Here is a 20,859-nt window from a genome sequence, read left to right as displayed (position 1 = left end):
TTTAAGAAGAAAAAAAGACTAGTATTTTGCAAATCCCTCTTCCCTGGCACTTTGAGAAACTTGGATGACATGACTGCTACCCCCGAACCCTCATGGGCATGAGAGATGTGTGTGCCATTCTTCACCGACTGCAGACTGAGTCCTGGAAGCCCACACTAAAGATGGTTGTGAACAAGCTAAGCTGTGATATTGATGGAAAACTTCTGTTGCCACTCCCAGTAGATACCCTAGGTAAAGGGACAAAGGGACAAGTGATGCACTTTCTTCCTCACATAGTCACTCTCATTTCCCCTCTCTCCCCCTCCCTTCCTCCCTCTGCTTCTTCCCTCCTCCCCCCTCCTCCCTGTCTCCTTCCTTCTCTTCCTTCCCTTTCCCCGACCTCCCTCACGTTGGGGCCATACATTTTTGGAGGCAGACAGGTTTATGTTTGTTATTGCTTCGTAGAAATACGAGGTGATTCACAAGAGCTTGGAGAACCAGAAACTTGTTAGAAAGTTCATAACCATTAGAAGAAAGACCACGTACAGGACCAATGAGAATGAAAACAAAGACTAGGGCGTGGAATTATAGAGGATCTTGAATGCCTCACTAAAGAGTTCTAGGAAATCCTCACTGCCCGACATTATCAAGCATAGGTGCAAGGCCTTACTTAAATAACACATTAACTTGTTTTGTCCTTTGTTCTTAAAAATGTATTTTATAATCACAAGCATCAGAATAGGCATTTCATTATTTCTGTTGAGTTTTTATTTCTCTTTCTGTCTTCTATACAAAAAAAAAAAAAAAAAAAATGCATGCCACCAAAGGGAAAAAAAAAAAGAAATCCAATTAAAGTTTATAGATACAATTATTTTTATAGTAAAGCTACTTGGTTCAAGTCTCTTACGCTTCCATCAGTAAAATAAGCATAATAATTCTAGCTATAAAATAATACTGATTTTAAATATTGCCATTCTAATTTGTCTCCCACAATTATCGGAGTAGGAAAGAAATAATGAAACAGCCCTTTCTGTTTCATATAGTGTTATTTAATACATTACCTGAATTATTTTACAAAGGATATCTGCAATTGACACTGTAGCTCAAAAGACAATTCAGCCTTGGGGCCCCCAGCTGACTCAGTCAATGGAGCATGTAACTTTTGATTGTGAGTTTGAGCCCCCCACTGGATATAAAGATCAGTTAAAAAAAATTTTTTAATAAAATTTTAAAAGATAATCCAGTCTTCTTCATAAAATAATACTGCCATGAATGGGGAAAAAAAAAAGTATAGATGTTAATTAAAAGATTAAACTGACTGCCAAAATCACCTATCATTATTTTACATATTTAGACTGATTATTTTTCATGCTGATATAATTACTTTGCCAGCTGAAAATCTAATTTTGCCGGTATATAAAATGACTGCCTAGACATAGTGGGCGAAGATCTTCTTCCTGTGCATCTTTACACCCCCAGTGCAAAGAGAAAAACATACTAAACTCTCAGTATAGAGAGTTGAATCATGAATACAGTACTCTTCTTGGAAGAAACTAATTAAGCACAGGTGGGAAAAAAAATAGGACTTTATTAAACTTTGCTAGTAGCTGCAGAAAGACAGAAAACTTACTTGGAATTATCAGGGAAGATACCAAATATGCATTTATTCGCCCTCTGAAAATATCCTCGTTCATGTGCCTGCAATTTATCCGCCTGTGGCACAGCTGTCATTTGAAGTTTACAGCAACATTGCTGGTCACTTACATTTGTGGCTGAAAGTTTACTAGCAGCATTATTAGGAATGTCTAACTAACTGAATCCCAAAGCAAAACACTTTACCAGCTCCCTCTTTTGTTGTTAGAGAAGTGACCTTCAGATATCCAAATTCAATAAGAGTAGATTCTCCACCTGCAGAAACATTTGGTTAAGCTGCAAAAAGAGAAGAAATGAATTATTTCCATCAGAAAGTTTAGAGGTTTGAAAGCAACAGAGCTTTCCTCTATCTTCATCAGCAGTTTGTCCATTAATTAGCCCTTCAACTCCACTTCAATTAAATTAACTCTAATTAATAAGTTCATTACAAAGATTGACGCACCTTGCTCAAAGCTAGTGTGCTAAACGCTGATAAACACCTTCACCCTAATGAAAAATTGATTAGATTGAATAAAAGGGGTACCTCAGAAAGAAACCTCTCTCTTCTGGAGCTGAGTTGACGTTCTGTGCGTCTGAAGTTAATCACCATCTTGGATCTCTTAATCAAAAATTTAATTCAAACGAGATGGAAAATGTGGCATGAGAAAACATAATACCACTTTCTTCCCGTTAATAGGCCTGGCTGTTGTTTATAAGAAATATTACAACTCTCACAGTGCCTTGATATAGTGTTTAAAATTCTGCAGGCCCAGAGACGGAATTAAAGTATCTGAGAAATGTTACTTGGGCAGCGAGCAGGGAAAACAGGAGCACATGATTATATAAACAGTTACTGTTTTTTTCTTGTAAAAACAAGGCTGCAGTCCATTTTCTGTTTTTAGAAATGCTTTCAGGTTTTTATTGTTCAGCATTTTTAATTTTTCAAGGAAACCAGAACCAAGCAGTGGTCTTACAATGGTAGAAAAAAAGAAGTCGTTGATTTTATTTAACTTTATATGTAAAAAGTAAAATATAAAATATCCTTCTGAATTCTTTCTAGAGATCAAAACTATCGTTACTGTTTTGAAGTCCTTTGGTCATTTCTAGTACCCAAAAGACTTACTTTTTCCACTGACAGACTCAGTAGTTACCTATATTTTAAAACTGGGTTTCCATTGTGGTTTGTATCTGTTCCATAGTACAAATTTACTGAGTAGGAAGAAAAACAATATCTTTTATTTAACCAGCATGTGTATGTATCAGAAGCAAGCGGAAGTGGGTCCTAAAAAAGATTCTTTTTAATTAAAAGTTTCTGAATATTTTAGAAATTTAAACATTAGGAGTAAAAATAGTCCCTTTGCAATGCTTGCTATAGGGGTGAAACCCAACTTCTGTTAAATACCAGACATGCTTCGACACTGAAATATTCTATTAATTTTCTATTAACTTGATGCATGTGTTTGTATGTATGCCCTCAGCTGCCAGACGATACTCTGAGATATATTACCTGTGTATTTTCCTCTCTTTGTGAATGGTGTGTTCTGTTTTGTTAGTAACGTCCGTGTGTGTTTACACACACACACACATATAATAGGGGATTGTAACAAAATTCTCTTGTATATTTTATGCCCAATCACAGCAGCCTTTGCAATTAAATGACGACTGAAGAAGTTAACTTTTACCATGTATATTTCTTACGAGTGGATGCTAAAACGTACTGAGTCTATAAATACTTTTCATGTATTTTTCAATGGTTCTGGTTTTTGAGTTGAAGATGGAGCCCTGCTCACTCCACACCCTTTCTCCCTCCCCATACCCTCCCCGCCCTTCCTGCTCTGCTTCTTCTGTTCCATGCAGAAATCTGCTCCGTGGACTGCGGCTCGCACGGAGTGTGCATGGGGGGCACGTGTCGCTGCGAAGAGGGCTGGACGGGCGCCGCCTGCAGCCAGAGGGCCTGCCACCCGCGCTGCGCCGAGCACGGCACGTGCAAGGATGGCAAGTGCGAGTGCAGCCAGGGCTGGAACGGAGAGCACTGCACCATCGGTGAGCACTGCGCCGTCGCTAGGCCCCGCCCCGGCCCTGCGCAGGCCGGTTGCGCGGGCTGCTTTCCCCACCCCCGCTTGGAAAAGCTGATTTCCTGAATTGCTTTTTCAAGTAAGCCCATGTTGCCTAGGCGGTTCAGTTCTTTTTCCAGCAGCTGTCACATGTATGAAGTACAAGGATTTTTTTTTTTTTACTCCCTGTGTTTTGCGATGGCCGCAAAAATGGACTCACCCGAAGATGATTTCATTTGTTTCCTATAAAGATGCTTTCATTGAATATTATTTTTCAGTGTTCCATAGGGCCATTGCATAACAGCAATATTTTTCATTTTAAAAGAGATACCACAGGGGGGCCTTTTTTGGCTTCCCTAGATTCCAGCACCAACCATCTTAGCACCTGTCGATATATTTGGATCTTTGAAAAAGAGGTTTGATTTTTTTTTTTAATGACTTTATTTTGTAGCAGCACAAGAAGTAAAATAGAAGGAAATGCACAAGGCTAGATGTTCTAAAAGTTATATGCTAACCCTTCTTCAGATAAGATGTCGGTGAAACTCTATAGGTTAAATAAAACAAATAAGTGTTTAAGATCAAAATGTTGGTACGTAAAGGGCAGTTAGCATGGAGGCAGAAGTTTCCAGAACATACATAGTACCGTATTTTCAAGGTCTTCAGTGCCTTTGCTTTCTTAGCATTTGAGTCACTGAAATTTAAATATTTAATTAAAGAAACATAACAAACGTAGGTGATCAATGTCTACCTTACTTCCATGAAAGTGTACAATGCTCAGTATAAACGACACAGTCCCACAAAAATTTCATAATCTGAGGTATGGTGTTTTGTGTCCATAGGGTATAATTTAGTAAAACTGTTGGAGGGAGTCTCAGTATCTGTAAAGATAATCTTCTTCTGGTGCAGCTCTAAGTAGTATGTACTTAACTTTCTTGCTTACAGGAACTGACTAGGAATTTTTTCATGGGAAAGTTGAAATCACATACATTTTATAAATTGTCACAGCCTTTACGGAACTTCAAGTGAGGTCCTTTCCGATCTTATTGACACTGCTAGCCTCTGTTTTAAGGATAGTGATCTCCACCCCCCCCCCCCCCCGAGTGAGGGTCCACAGAAGGGCTCACAGACTCAGAGCACCTGTGCTCCTAACTGTCAGGAAGGGAAAAGCCCCCATCAGGTGGTGTCTGGAGAAATCCATGCACAGGATTCCTGTCTTCCTTCTTTCTCACCAAGAGCGGTCACGTGGAGCATGGACCTTTCTCCCACAGTGGGCTACACCAACACGTGTGTGAGGAACACTTGCTTCTGTTGAGGGAAGCCCGTTTGAGACTGAGAGGTTTTTATTACGGCTGCTCTAAGAGGGCACCTCTGTCAGCCACAACCACCAAAAATCAAGATCCTCTGAGGGAAAGATTCTCCCAGTAGGCAAAATCACCCTCTCATTGTAAAGAACATCCAATCTTCTAGATGCCAGCCAACCACCAGCCCTGCGGACTTCTATAGGTCAGGCCCCTGGTGTTGACTCTCACCTGGAACCATCTGTAGGGTCTCACTTATTGACTAGGAGCTCACCGCCTTACATCCGGGAACGTAGAGTTCCCCCAGAGGAAACCTGCAAGTGGGCACATTGCTGGCGTGCTCATGACCATGATGTTGCTATGGCTTTCCCCTCCTCTATTCCTTAAGAAAGCCTCCCAGGGCCATGGCTGCCTATTGTTTATGTGAACCACACTTGTGAACTACACTGAAGCAGAAAAAGTTGACAACCACAATCTGTGTCGCTTTCTGTGGACAGGATAATGCGGCACCCGAGACCCAATAGCTCCATGCCCCAAATCCCAGCATGCCCACATTAGCAGAGGCAGGGCAGGAGAGAGAGACCTCTAATCATACTCCGTTAAATTGGGATGACCCCACCACCCGCATACCCCTCAGAAAGGAAGTGGTTCTAGCTGGGGCGGGGTGGGGGGGTTGTTACATTTTTGGCTACGTGGGTCCTAGGAAAAACAGCACACATGTGGATGGATATACAGCTTGGAAAAGCAAGAAGTGTACTGTAAAGTTTTCTGTAGGCAAATTTAATTGCCCGCAAACAGTTACTAAATAAATCATTCTGTTGATGTGCTCCCTGACTGAGGCAACAGTACCTGGTTAGTTTCCTACAGATGAACTCTTCTTGGACAACTTCTCCATTGTCTGGGAGCACACAAGATGTTTTGTTAGTAACAGGTCTTTTCTGTGCAATTTAGCGTATCTTGCCGTGGTTGTTAACAATTCCATTTTCTATTGTTTTATTTTATTTTGCTGCTCTTACACTCCATGAGAGCATGTGGGAATAAAGAACCTGCTTTGTCTAAAAATGAATCTTCGGAGTGGACCCTTTAAAAGATGTAGAGAACCTCAGATCACTGTTTTGCTCTTTTAGACTATGAGAGCTACTTATTCCAAGTTTGCAAGTTTTGGCTTGCAAGGATCCAAATCCTTTTCCTGGCTTTCTACAACCTGTGTATACAACCACAGTGAAGCCTAAGGGGCCATTTAAAAGGAGACCTTTTGTGAGCCACAGGTTTAAACAACCCAGGAAGCCACAGTACATTTTCTCTTTTGGGATAGTTATTTTCTGTGCATTTCCTCTCATTTTCAACACTCACACATCTGGCTGAAAGAAGTGGCCACTTTATGAAAGAACACGCCTAAATCAGCCAGATTTTTCTTCTTCTCCCGTATTGTGTGCCATCTCATTGAATACAAACAGAGAGGTTAATTGAAAGAGAAATGGGGGAGAAATTAAACAGTTAGAAGCAAACAAAAGTTCCCAATGGAAAGCAAAGACTGTTCTTCATTAGTCATCTTACTGTCTTCATAAACTATTCACGCTTTCGTAAAACCATAGGCATTTTGATAGTAAAATGGGCTGTGAGTTTAGAGTGCTCACTGAACATCCTATCTATCTGAAAAGATTCCGTCTTTATATTTTTATTAATGTGTCCATATTTTCCTCTTATTCTTAGAGGAAATAATAATAATGTGTTCAGCAAATTGGGCATAGTAATCATCAAGTTCATTGTCCCAAGTCCTTCTCCTTTCTGGGGCTAGACTTTGACTTGTGGTGCATGCAGATGGAAAATGCGGCAAAGGGAAATCTATTTGTTTTTTTTTTAAGAGAAGGGAGGGGAGAAGGGGCAGAAGGAGAAGGAGAGAAAGAATCTCAAGCAGGCTCCATGCGGGGCAGAACCTGACGCAGGACTCAATCTAATGACCCTGAGCCACGCAGGGGCCCCAAGGGACATCTACCTTCAGCGTATCGTGATTAAAATAAATATTTCTCCTGTCCTCCCCAAAAAGCATTTATGACTGTTGGACCCTTTCGTAAATAAAGAGAAGTTAGTTCCATGATTGAACCACAGCAATTAACCACCAGCAGTTATCACTACCATAGTTTATTGGTAATAGCATCGGCACAGTTTGCTCAACTACCCTGTCATCCTTTGTATGTGACCATTCCATGGGAGGGTCAAATGATTATCACACTCATGTTCCTATTTTTGTTTCTCGTGAGATAGGAAAGATGTAAGAATAGGGAGAGGGCCCCAAAGCAAGTTAAAACATATTAACTGTAATTAAGTGCTTTTGTAAATAGGAGCTGATGTAATTGGAATATGATGTGGCCATCTCTCTGTAAATGAGCCAGAACATTTCTGTATCAATCAAGGGCAGGTCTGCTAACTGGGAGATGCTTGTCTTGGGCGAATTCAGTAAGTTCACTGTGGATGTGTTTAACAGAAACCAGAGTCTATGTCCATGTAAAGGCAGCTTCAGTTGCTTCAGCCCTCCCTGTTCTTCTTCTTGGTGAGAAAGACAGGAAAACTGCTCTCTGGCCTGTGCTGGTGTTAATTAGCCACGGAAGCAAGGCAGATGCCACACGGGCCTCTGCGGAACAGATGTTTGTGCACAGAATCCCCAGCTCTTGAGTGCCATACAGCTAAATATTCAGGGCAAGGATGGATCCTAAGTTAATCACATTTTGAGCATTACTAACCCGTAGCTTCCCCAAGAACTCTTCTTGGTAGCAGTTGCTGAAAGATGATTGTCCCTACAGTCACCCATTTGTATCTGAGAGCCCTGGAGGTCATAGGCGAGACTGTGACCTCAAGGAGTGAGTGGCACAGGGCTAGGGCCTGGATGACACGTTTGATTGTTAGCTGCCATGGAGGTTCTTACAAACGTAGGGAAGGCTCCGATCTGTCTGTAGTTGGGTGAATTGTCTCCTGGAGGCTGACTGGGATTTCCCATTTCCCCACAGACGGAAATGGAGAACGTGGGCTTTTGCTCTTCGAATAGTGGTTAGATAGAATGAAGAACCTCAGGTTGGAAGACATATTTAAATCCTGGAATGAGATCCCAAAGAAATGTTTTCATCTCGATCCCTATAAGCTTTGATAATACTGTAATAATTCAGTTGTGAAACACTGGGGTTTTTGTTTGTTCTTTTTGTTAGTTTGGGGAGTATTTTTAAGAGGGGAATTCTGTTTAACTTTTTCCATCCATTAAGTCTCTTGAGTAGTGACCCTATCTGAAGTGTCCCTAGAGGTCTCTTACAATTCCAAAATTTATTGGTGATTTCTGCTTTATTTGGAAAATTACGAGATTTAAGCAGGGGATTCCCTTTTCGTTCTCAGTTTGATTTAGCTTTTGCTTTTTTCCCTGTGGCATTTGCATGCCTCCCTTACCTTCCATTTGTGAATTTCTTTCTTTATCCATTAGGAAATTATTGATCAGCTCGTCTGTGACATTTTGATACTTCTTACGCAAGTTAGTGGTAACATAAATGAGAAAAAGTAAGAAATGAAAAAGAAGATATGTTTTCACATCAGCTCTCTAATTTAATTGATCCACAGTAACTTGTATCTTAACTGTTCCTAGCCCTCAGTGGTTTTTTTCCCCCAAATTTAACATGGTTATAATAATATGTAACGTACGTGATTTTGAAGCAGAATACTCTAATGTTTAAGATCTTTTGGGCGGGGGAACAAAGGGAAGAAACAAAAAAGGAACTTTTGGAATTTACATAGTGTGTTGCTAGTGGTTGAGGCCCAGTTCCCCGGCCTCGGTTCTTGAGTTGGACCAAGAAAGAATTCCGAGCCAACCTCTTCACCAAGCAAGGGTTTAATGGCAATTTAAGCAAAAGGACACTGTCCAGATGGGAGAGGTGGCAGGCCCTGAGGGGGCAGCTCTATTGGGTTCAGGGTCGTCTTTCCTTTTTATGTTAGAACAGGTTATGGGTCATTGCTAGGGTCGTTCATGACTAGGGTACAGCCAGTCATCTAAGGGACTCCTCCTACCAGCCAAGAGGGAGAGCTTCTGGCCCTCTATGGTCCTTGTCAGAACTGTCATGGCAGGCTTCCTCCGTGGGGGCGTGGTGTTGAAACTGTAGGATCATGGTCATCGTAGGGGAGACCGCATGCCTGTCCCCCGGGGTCTGACCCAGCTGGCTGTTTGGAACCTGGTTTCCATAGGAAAGCACTTGTTTCCTGCTCATATCTAACTGCCTACACTATCAGTATGACCTTGGGCAAGTCATTTAACCTCTGAGTATGTTTCCTTGTATTATATTATGTACCCCATAGGGTTGTTAGAATCAAATGGGCTATTGTAGTGTAAATCACTTGTGAAAATGCATAGCAAATAGTGTCCAATGCACAAGAGTCTTTAGAAGACACAGACCGCAATGTTTTTTGGGTGCCGAGACGTCTAAAAATAAGTAAATGAAACAAAATTGCCATCCAACGTGAAATTTTCATTTCATTGTTATAAAATGTAACCTAATATGGCTTATCAGAAGTTTCCATGTTTGAGTTGAGGGCTTTGAGAGGGGTTGCCTTCAGAAAGAAAGAGGAAGGAAGGGGGGGGAGGAAGGAAGGATGGAGGAAGAGGAGGGATCAGTCGGTCTATTGTGGTATCTGTCTTCCAGTGCTGTCTCACACACAGAGTTGTTTATTGAGCTACATTGATTTTCATGTACTTTCAGGCAATTCAAATGGAAATTTGGCCTAGGGGAAATCCTAATTCCTTTAAGCTACAAAAGACCAGCTATTTGTTTTTATTCTAATTCTTTAGTGCGTTGGGAAACGGGATCGTTAGTGATCACAAAGGCATGCTTTGTTTGTTCAGACAAAACTTAGACATACAGTCCTCTGCCTCCCTCAGTTAAATACTGTGGTCGCTCTGGGCTTTGGGATGCAGAAGATTAGAAATTAAAGATGAAATACACAAAGCTGGGGGAGTTAACCACCAAACAATGTGGGCGCAAAAGAGAGAAAGATCAAAACTCTACCAGTGTGGACAGAGCTCAGCCTTGTGGTTCTAATTCTATCCTCTAATTCAGGATAATGCTGAAAGAATAGCATTTTAGTTGTTAAATTTAGAAATAGGTGGCAATTCAGTGGGGGTAGGGGGGGTGGAATGACCACTCTGAAGTATGCTTCACTTAGATTACAAAATCAATATTCTTTGTAACTTCTGTAATGTTCCAAGTTGTGAATCCCATTTTTAATAACACAGAAACTATCTTTTTTACATTTTTATTGAAACTTTTTAAGTCTCCCTTAAATGAATCCTGGGTACCACGTGACACCTGCAAATGAGTGCTCTGGGAGACTTCAGGCTTCACATGTGTCAGAGTGATGTAGTCGTTGTAAAAGGGTCTCCAGTGCCACCTGCCTGGGTCCCTAGCAGGTCCAGTGACCTATTTATCGTCAAACTGGAAAAGGTCAGAGCATTTCACTTGCACAGGCCCTTCTAAGAGCTTATAAGGAGACCGTGGGTTTATAGGGTCACATGTTCATCAAAAACTTGCGAATCAGTTAGGACCTTTATTTTTCTTTTTTGCTCTTCAACTTCCTTTCCATCTCGCCTTTCCTTGTATAGGATGGCCCTGGAGTGACTATGGGCACTTGGAGGATTCAGCTAAGGAGACTTGGAGCTGGGGATCCATTTAGTTTAGATTTAATTGGATATATTTATGAGGTGTGAAATCATTGCTGTTTGTGGTGGTTATTACCAGCCACCCAGGGATACTCCTACCACCTGCTGACTCACCTCGTGAAAGGAAGTCCAGGGTCAGAGATGATGTGAAGCTATGAATTTGTCCTGCGGAGCAGGCACCAGAAGTAAATAGGTAGCGGAGGAGAAACAAGGTCTGAATTGTTCGGAAACGGAAGTTAGTCTGCGGAAAATGCCTCTTGCCCAGATGTATTGAAAAATACCTCATCGGAAGGGACCTTTTCTCCTGTCAGAAATGTACTTGAGAGAGGAAATTAGTTAATTATAAACTTGCCACAATTTTCTCCTTTTGACCATTATTCCGTCTCTGAGCAATGTATCCGAATTCTTGCATTTTTGAGGGCACAAACCTGGGAGCAGTGTTGCAAAATTGAGTTCATCGGGGTGTGAAATCACGTGTGCTGCTCGCTACAATGTAGCCTTGAATCACAGAAGCCTCGCAGAAGATTTCTTGTCTATGTGACATGGAATACTGATGCTGACAAAGATGATAGAAAATTCCTGATATTTTGTGTTTGTTTTTGTTTCAGGTTTTTATTTAAATCCCGGTTAGTTGCATATAGTACAATATTGGTTTCAGGAGTAAAATTCAGTGATTCGTCACAAACATAGAATAGAGCACTGTGGGCCTTCCTTAAAGCCCATCCCCCACCCACCTCCCTCCAGAAACCCTCCATTTGTTCTCTGCAGTTAAGAGTCTCTTGTGCTTTGCTTCCCTCTCTTTTTTTTTTTTTTAATTCCTTCCCCTATGTTGGTCTGTTTTGCTTCTTAAATTCCACATATCAGTGAAATCATCTAAAACTCATTCTATGAAGCTATCATAACAAAGTAGTTAATGAATGTCATCTATTCAGAGTAGTCAGGATTTGTTTATTACAGAATAAAGTCCTCCCAGCTTAGCAATAAGGCCAAAAAAATTAACCTGGCATCAATAATAACACATTTTGAAGCCCAATGAAACTTTTCTAAGCTATCAGTAATGAGAACTATGTTAAATAATGGCATTGAATAAAGGCTGAATTATCTTCACTTTCTCTCTATAGAAAATATTACAAAATCACTGTCTTATAAAGAGGCAATGAAAGAATAAATATTGCCCAAAAATATAGAAAGAAAAACATTTATTAGAGACATGTCAGGCACTTAATAAAAAATGTTGTGTGCTTTTCTGACATTTTTGGCATTTATCAGCTCAAAAATAATTCCCTGTGATTTCTTAATCTAAATAACTCCTCACCTTATACCTAATTTCATATTCATAATTTGGTATTCTTTTGCTTAATGAGGCCCCTGCACACACACTATATAATTTTCAAACCCCACAAAACCTGGGTCTGCCTCTCTCCCCAGCTCTATTACTCGATCCCTGTGTGATCTTGGGGAAACCACTTAAGCCCTCTGTGCTTCCATTTCCTCATCTATAAAGTGGGAATGAAAACAGCACAGCTTCAGAGGGTCACAGAGCATGTGAAAGGACTTCCAACATGTGGAAGAACATTTAGAACAGGACCTGGCACAAGTAAACACCATCTAGATGTTTCTTACTGTTGCGGTGATTGTTGGGAACTGGAACTCATGACGAGGTGACAGTGACTGATTCTTCCCTCCTGAGTTGTACCTGTGTGCAGAGGAATTAGCCAACAGAAAGACAGGATTACTTGCTGGTTCCAAGAACTGCTACTCCCCTCCAGGTGCTGACACCCTGACAGTGTGGACAGGGATGCCTCGTGATCTGTCAAACATGGTGGAGGGAGGGTCAGCAGGAGTGAGTTGGCACAGAATGGACTGGAAGGAAATTCTTCGAAGCTGACTTGGTTAGCAATAAAAGTCCACAGAGGCCGAAAAGCCTCCCATGGGGCATGCCAGAAAGACAAGTTCTTAAGAGCCTCTCTGCTCTGCAGGCCCAGTGACTCTAAGTAATTTAATGTGACAAAGAGAACAGCAGTTCCTCGGAGAACCTTGAAAGCCCCCTCAGAGCTCATTGTGTATCACCCATGATCTGAGAACCAGGCTGATTTTTAGATGTCTGTTTTTCCCTTTGAGATAAATTAGTGCCCAATGGAGGCTCCCCAAGGTTGCCTTTTCATTTTCCTGTTTCATTTTCTTGTGCATTCAGCTCCCAGTTTAGATGTGGTAATCTAAATCTTTAATTCCCCTCAGAATGGGCTGGGTTTTTTAAATTTTATTTTATTTTTTTTTTAAGCAATCTCTGCACCAAGTGTGGGGCTTGAACTCACAGCCCTGAGACCAAGAGTCGTGTGCTCCACAGACAGAGCCAGCCGGGTGCTCCTGGGGATCTTTTTTTTTTTTTTCTTTTAAATGAGGCCCTCTGCTCTCTTCCAAAGAGGCAAAACTTACCTTTTCCGAATGGGGGAGGCCCTAGTGGGTTGTCAATGCCCTTCTTCTCAGTTTCAGTCTTCTTAAAACTATCACAGAGATAATGCTTATTTTACTACTTAATTCAACAATGCTGCGTTTTGCTTCATTTTGATGAAGAAGGACGTCTTGGTGACAGTATGATAGCTGGTTTGATTTTTTTTTTTTTTTTTGAAGACTTGTTTTTTTATTGATTTGACAGAGAGCGGGCCCACAAGCAGAGGGGAGGGGCAGAGAGAGAGAGAGAGAGAGGGAGAAACAGGTTCCCCGCTGAGCAGGGAGCCTGATGCAGGTCTCTATCCCACGACCCTGGGATCATGCCCTGAGCCAAAGACAGACGCCTAACCCACTGAGCCACCCAGGAACCGGTTTTGCTATTTTAATTGCCCTGGGCTTTGGGTGGTTTTTCTCTGCACTGTGTCAGTTGCAGGAGTTTGTTCTCTTTACATGCACCGAGTTCAGCCTAAAAGGACAGGACGTTGCGGATTTGGTGTGGGGCAGCCAGCACCTGCAGCAGGGACAGCTCAGTGCTTGGGACTGAAGGAGTCTTTCACTCCACGCTTAGGTTATAGGAGTCATCAATCAGCAGAAATGAGTTTACGGGGTCGCCTGGGTGGTTCAGTCAATTGAGCCTCCGACTCTTGATTTCAGCTCGGGTCATGATTCTAGGGTCATAAGATCGAGCCCTGCATCAGGCGCACACTCAGCTGGGAGTCTGCTTGAGATTCTGTCACTCTCCCTCTGCCCTTCCCCCAACTAACGCATGCATGTGTGCTCTTTCTCTCTCTCTCTCTAAAATAAACAAATCTTAAAAAAAAAAAAGTGAATTTAGTGGTTGAAATTCAAAACTTTAATAAGTTTGACTGTGTTTCTGTCATAGTTTTGTCTTCTCTACTGCGTGTGAAGGTTTTTGCATCACTCTTCATTTCTACTCACTTTAGCAACCGGTATCCTATAAATCTTCAGAGTTGTTAAAATTTGACTCTTCTACCAAGTTTTTGTGAAGCGCCTTACAACTTAACTCCATAGCATCCCATCCTCATTCTGTTAACCTGCCTACGTAGGTCTCATAAGATCTCAAGAGCCCCCTTAGAATTACATCCTTCAGTCTGACACATCCTCAAGAAGATCTGGATTTGGATCTTCATGTAGCTCTTGCACCTGATTTGTTGTGTGACCATCAGTGAAATCATAGTCCCGGGGACCACTTTGATCAATGTTCTCTCATCATCTTGATGATTTATTTCCCCAGACTTCCGTTTCTTTACCCCTAAGAACGGGAGTAACTGTTGTAGACATAAACAACTTTTACTGTTGACATCGGCATTTGAGTCCCCCTTGTGCTCTGTCCCATCTTTCCTGTGTAATTTATCCCCCGAGAAGAGAAGCAGCAACCTAGCGACGTCCACAAGACGTAAAACCTCGGTGATGGTTATCTGCTTTCAGGAAATGTTAAATGTGTTCTACAGTTCAGGGACTTTTTTTTTTTTTTTTAAATTTCTAAAACTCAGTTCTGAATGGAGTAATTGTTTTGTGGGTGAATGTATTTGGATTTAACATGTATCTTTCCATACAGATGATTTACACATGGCCTTACAAGGATGAGAATTCTGAGTTCTTTAGAAAAAATAGGCTTCACATACTTTAGAGTCATATAATAATGAATTCTATGCTATGGTCGTTATTTGTGTACAGATTTCCCCCCGATCTTCCTCTTGTGATAGAACGTGGGTCTCAACAGCTGCTATAAATTAAGCTGATTCCTGCTTGTCTCTCACTGTAACGGCCACCAGCTATCAAGGCAGTATGCTCAGGGGAAAATGGAGGATTAAATCCACTGTCATGTTTCTCAAATTGCAGCAATATATAAGAAAATGCTGATTGTTTCTGTTGTTTTATGATCAGTTAGGTATCATTGAAATATGCCTGATTTCTTTAGAACTGTTCAACCTGATTTCTTCCTTTCTTATGGTCTTGTGTTTATTTTTCAAGTGAACTTACTAGTTTTCTAGCTAGTTTTTGATTTTTTTTTTTAAGTCTCATCAAATAATTTACTGTGTAGGTGCTCTGCATCTTGGAGAAATAATTTATCCATTATAATTATTATGCCAGGGGAATTTTTGAATCCGTTAGTCTGAATTAAAATGTTATATGCCATAACAGATTTTTTAAGTATGAATATACCCATACCTAGGAATTCCCTTCTGCTTTTTTAAAAATCTCATTTCTTATCTTGTCAATTTAATTTTTTAATGTCAATTTTAATTTTTTAAATTATTTTAATAAATAACAATTTATTTATTTTAAAGAGAGAGAGAGAAAACACAAGCAGGAGGGGCAGAGGGAAAGGGAAAGAGAGAAATTCAAGCAGACTCCCCACTGAGCCTGGATGCGAGGCTTGATCTCATGACCCTGAGATCATGACCTGAGCTCAAATCAAGAGTCCACGCTCAACCAAACCCTCAACCAAGCCCCTAAATTTTCTTTTAAAAGTTTATGGAGAGACATGATATCTGAAGAAAAGCCAGTCATATGTCAAATTTATATCATACTGTTTTGTTAACCGCCAGCCATTGTGTTCCTTTACTAATATACTATAGTATCTTTTTTCCATTTGGAACACCTCATTGATCTGCATCTCTTAAAAACCATCTAAGACCTGAATTTCCACCAAAATCTACTATAGGGAGGTTTTAAAGCTCAGGTGACAGGATATACAATTCAACTAGAAATAAAGATGGAAAACTCTCAATTCTTGCCAAGTTCATCAGAAGGCTTTTATTGAGGGATTTGGGTCCAAGGAATTTGGGAGCGACACTGGGTGCAAAGTAGTATGTGGTCAGCTATTTTACAGTGGTAGCGAGGAAGAGAAAGACTGTAAGGAGCGTCAGGTTATAAATAGGCCCATTCTCCTTAAGACCCAAGCCAGGCAACTGCGGAGAACCAGCCAGCTAGTGAGGTGTTCACGCAACTCTTCAGTCCTTTTCGTTCTGTGTAGAGGACCTTCCTACAGAGCGGAGTAAAGAAAAAGTCAGAACTTTGTATCCCCTTTGATGTAAGGGCGGAAGAATGAAACCCACAATTTTAAGAGCTATGATTCCTTCCGGCAATGGTACATTAATATCCTTACAATGGCAGAACTTGTTAAGTTGAAAATAGCTTTTTTCCATCTTAAAACAGTTCCTTTCCACCTCCCAGTTTTTTCAAATACAAGTGTGTTTGTGGTGTGAGTCCACACAGAAGCCATACCTCTCCTCTCTTTTCATACTTAACATCTTATATTCACAGATTATGGTGTGACTGGAGCCAGTTTTTTTCTATTGCTCTTCTTCATGATGGGTTCATTGACCCTCTCCTGTTCGAGTGCCTCTTCCGTGAAGCTGGGAAACAGCTGTCTGAAATATGGCTATTATTCCTAGGGTTTAGCCGACATGTGCCTTGGATAAATTAAGGAGCAGTCAAAGGAAGTCCATAAATATGAATACTTTGCCAGCTGCTTTTCCATTAAACTCTGTTGGTTGAATGAAATTAGCAAATAATTATGTTGGTGGGGAATCTACTATATCCAAATGTAATATAATGTCTTCCTTTAACAACAGAGCTTAATTTTTTCCTGTACACCAAATTAGTTTTTAGGGTAATCTACATTGCAAATTGGCCGATTTGCATTAGAACTATGCCTACTTGTTCTGATTTGTCAACACCTCTTTTTTTAAAAAGTCTTTAACATTGAGCATGGGTGGGTAAGACCATCTGCTTACGGAGCTTGCCTGCAGCTCCGTCACTTAACACATGAGACAGGTTACAGCTGTTTAATTGTTATGGTGCTGAATGATTATCATTCTATTCAAAATTAATATTTATATATGTATGCATAGAAAGCATGTGGTTAAACATAAGTGATCTAATTGTGAATTAATGGCATTAGGTATTCATTAATTAGTCCCCCCATGAACAATGAAGGGTAAAATAATGCTTTTCACATACACTCCCAACTCTTGGCTTTTAAGATGAGTCCCCAGGAGTGATTATTATGCATGTGAGTAACCCACTCCAAATGCACTGATGTGTGCAGAGAAAAAAAAATCACCATATAGCTGCCATTAAAAAAACAGGTATCTGTAAGATGACACATACCTGCCCCCAAAAGCATTGTCCTCTGAACTGTGATCAGTATAGGTACAAACCACACAATGCAAGCCTACGTGTGTGTCTGCTATGATTGCATGAATTTCATGTGTCCACATGTCACCCATAGGAACGACCACAACCTGTTGGGGGAACCAGCTCAGCGGAGAGTGGGTTTCCTCCTGTGCTTAACAGTGGTGCCCCCAGACTTAATAGCATTCTGCTACAAAAAGTCAGCAACATATATTCCATCATATCTGCTCAGTACACTTGATAATGAAGAGCAAAATGAAAAATTGTCCGCAAAGTTGCAATGCAAGGATAGAGAAATGCATGTAAAATAGGGTATTTACGTGTCTTCCTTTCCAAGTAGTTCCTATAAAAAGAGACTTGTTATTTATAGATATTTATAAAGATATCTATACGCCATTGGGACATAGGGACTTGCCTTGCTTAAGTACAGTTACTAATGAGGGAACACACAGTCTAGAAGGACAAGTTGGGGTGTGTTTATTCCGAAAAGCTGAGTCACATTTTGATTGGAAAGTGTGCATCTACACCAGCTGAGGGTTAATGGGAGACCAAAAAGAAGAAAACTTCTGCTATGAGAGTGGAGTTATGCCCACTCTGGGAATTAGCCAGTTCACATAAAGAAGGTTCCCATGAAAGAGAGACGATGTGGAGGAGGTAGAGAATAAGGAGGCTTATCCTGACATTAGTAGGGTAGAGTGGGCCTCATGACTTTGAAGAGAAAAGCGACTGGCAATTCCCAACTCCTTCAATTAAAGTGAGATTTCTTTCATTCTTCAGAGTCTCTTAAAAGATGCCAATTACTTCCTGCGTCGGTCCTTTCTAAACTCTCTTATTAAAAAGATTAATTAATACTACTTAGTATTTATTGAGTGTTTACTATGCGCTAAGGCGCAATGCAATGTTCCCTGCATACAACACTTATTTAATCCTCACAACCTCAGCAGATAGAATATCTTAAAATCTCTACTGAGGGGCACCTGGGTGGCTCAGCTGGTTAAGCAGCCAACTCTTGATTTCTGCTCAGATCATGACCTCTGGGTCATGAGATTGAGACCCACACCAGGCTCCCTGCTCTGCTTGAGGATTCTCTCTCCCTCTGCCCTGCTCACAAGCACAGGGGTGGCTCTCTCTCTCTCTCTCAAATAAAGAAGTAAAAACCTTTGTAAGTAAATAAATAAGTAAAATTAAACCTCCATTGGAGGAACCCAGCCTCAGAGAAGTTACCTAATTTCTTTATGGTTGCCCAGCTGGAAATCATTCCCAATACCATACTCTTGAGCGCTAGACTATGCTGTCTCCTTTAAACTGTTTTTGCACGTATGTGTATAGGGAAGTAGGCAAAAATTAATTTTCTTCTGTGATAAAGAGAAATTAATATCTTTGAACCTGTCAAAAAAAATTGAATTTTTGTAGAAACTGCTGCAGTAATAATGTCGTTGATGTCTCAGTAATAAATTTTATTTATTCAGCAAAATATAAATTGTAGCTGATAACAGGACCCGTGGTTTGCCAAAATAAAAGTAACAATTGCAGCAACAAAAAAAATGACTTAAGGGAAATTAATTGGTACTGTGAAAGATTTAAGAAAATTGTAATCTATTGAAAGTGCCATATACCGCCTTCCAAAATTTAGACTTGCCTCCAGTTCTTTTCTCAGCTGAAATTAGTAGGCTACATACCATGTATGGACATTGACCGGTGAAAAACAGTGTGTAGGAGACAGGTAATTAGTAGCAGCAAAGTAAGTGCTCAAAATGCAAGAGGTAAACATCTGCACAGACTCCTCTCACCCACAAATAAAGAAAAATTACTCTCTGCATAATTTGCCTGTGAAAAGAGCCAGTGATCTATTATTTTTCCCAAAACAACTTACAGTTTATCTTAGGTGAGTTAAAGATTGTTCAGTTCTGTTTATGGTCTTCCCTGGCGTCTTCAAGAAAACTAATAAGAGGAAGACCCAATATATCTTACATAATTACTTACAAGTCTTATTCTAGAAATTTTTCTTAAATACTAAATTTTACACAGAGGCAAAAGCAATGACAGCGGCCCAGAAATGCTACTCACTGATATTGATCCGATCCATAGGTTATTGTTAGGGCGTCCCATAAGCCATATTGTTCCCATATTGTTATGGCTTCCTGCCCACTAGTCCTGTTAGTGTTACACAGACATCACTTTAACCACAGTCATAACCAAGTTCATCGTATCAATGTAAAGACCGAATACTCATTAATGTAAAAAATGCTTGTGTTACAGTTTTTCTCTGGATAGTTGAGTTCCCAGATCAGGGTGCCAAAACGGACCGGATGATTTTTAAATCTAGGAAATCCTAAGTGAATGTGGTTTTGCTTGTGTCAAGAGTGCAGATCTAAAGGAGATGTGCACTACCGACAGGTGTAGGTGTGTGATCGGCAGATGAAATCACACCACGTGCAAAGACCATAGAGCACCTGTATCACACGCGGAACAACACACATCTCTTTGCGTAGACTGTGTACATGCCAAAGTCAGGAAGTCAGCGTGCTGTCTGCATTCCAAGCGTTCCGGGGCTCCTGCCATTAGTAGTCATAGAGGCTCGGGGTGAGAGCAGGCCCCCTGCTCAGCAGAGAGGCCGATGCGGGGCTTGATCCCAGGACCCCCGAGATCATGACCTGAGCCGAAGGCAGAGGCTTAACCACTGAGCCATTCAGGTGCCCCGGGGCGTGGAATTCTAAACTGAAGGGAGAACACCAAATATTTTTCTATCGGTTATCTTTACAAAGCTTTGCAGGTTATAATGGCCCTTTCCCAGCAATGCTGACTTGATGAAATGGGGTTTATCTCATAGCACTTTTTCCATGAAGTCTCTTTTTTTCCTGGACTGACATAAATCAAGAACATATTTTTTCACTCCCTTGGAATGTCTTAGGGTAGTATTCCAAACTGAAATCCAGTATTTTGCTGGGGTAGGGCGCCTGTAAGAAGCAATGTTTTTGTATAGATAGTTTGTTCACCAAATTTCCCATCTATAAAAAGGAATAGAATATGTAAATTTTCAAAAAAAAAAAAAGGTGTGATCGAAACAAGTTTTCAAAAGTGTATTGCCCATGTTAGGGCAGCAAAATTCCTTCCAAAAACACGTGCACACAAGTGAGCACACGCACACTCACACAGACTGTTTTCCTCACTTTCTAGTTGTTAAAATTCAAATTCAGTGACTCTTCCAAACAGGATAAAATATTTGAGATGTTTTATTCTAATCTTAGAATGAAAATTCTTATGGGGAGGGAGAACCTAATGTGGGGGGCCCAAGGAAATTGTTTTATGGCATTTAGAATTAGATCACTGCCATAATCCTTTATGACAAGGCATTCAGTAATTGACAGTGTGTACCAATTAAGGAACATCAAACCAATGGGTGTGCGGCATGCACACTGATTTGAACAGTTACTGATTGGAATAAATGGATTTAATATGTACTTATTTGCAGACTGTTGCTTTCCTGCCATCCTCCAGGAACTGGTAGTGAATAATCTAAGAATGATACCTACTTACAACTTTAATGAGATACTAATGTGAATCATTTTTTAAGTCTGGGTTATAAAGTATAAGG

The 20,859-nt window shown here is 40.6% G+C and overlaps 1 protein-coding gene across 7 annotated transcripts in view; it reads left to right on the top strand.

Annotated features, from left to right (window-relative positions):
* TENM3 (teneurin transmembrane protein 3) overlaps positions 1-20,859 on the top strand; it is a 437,342-nt gene that overhangs the window by 331,780 nt on the left and 84,703 nt on the right. For all 7 annotated transcript variants that reach the window (XM_059156026.1, XM_059156025.1, XM_059156023.1 and 4 more), the window contains one exon: positions 3,469-3,654. In XM_059156026.1, the coding sequence (XP_059012009.1) occupies positions 3,469-3,654 (186 nt within the window). The remainder of the gene's footprint in view (positions 1-3,468; positions 3,655-20,859) is intronic.

This window comes from Mustela lutreola, chromosome 18 (assembly GCF_030435805.1).
Source record: "Mustela lutreola isolate mMusLut2 chromosome 18, mMusLut2.pri, whole genome shotgun sequence".
NCBI classification, from domain to species: Eukaryota; Metazoa; Chordata; class Mammalia; order Carnivora; family Mustelidae; genus Mustela; species Mustela lutreola.
Note: the sequence above shows the minus strand (reverse complement) of the source record. Positions and strands in the feature narration are given on the sequence as shown.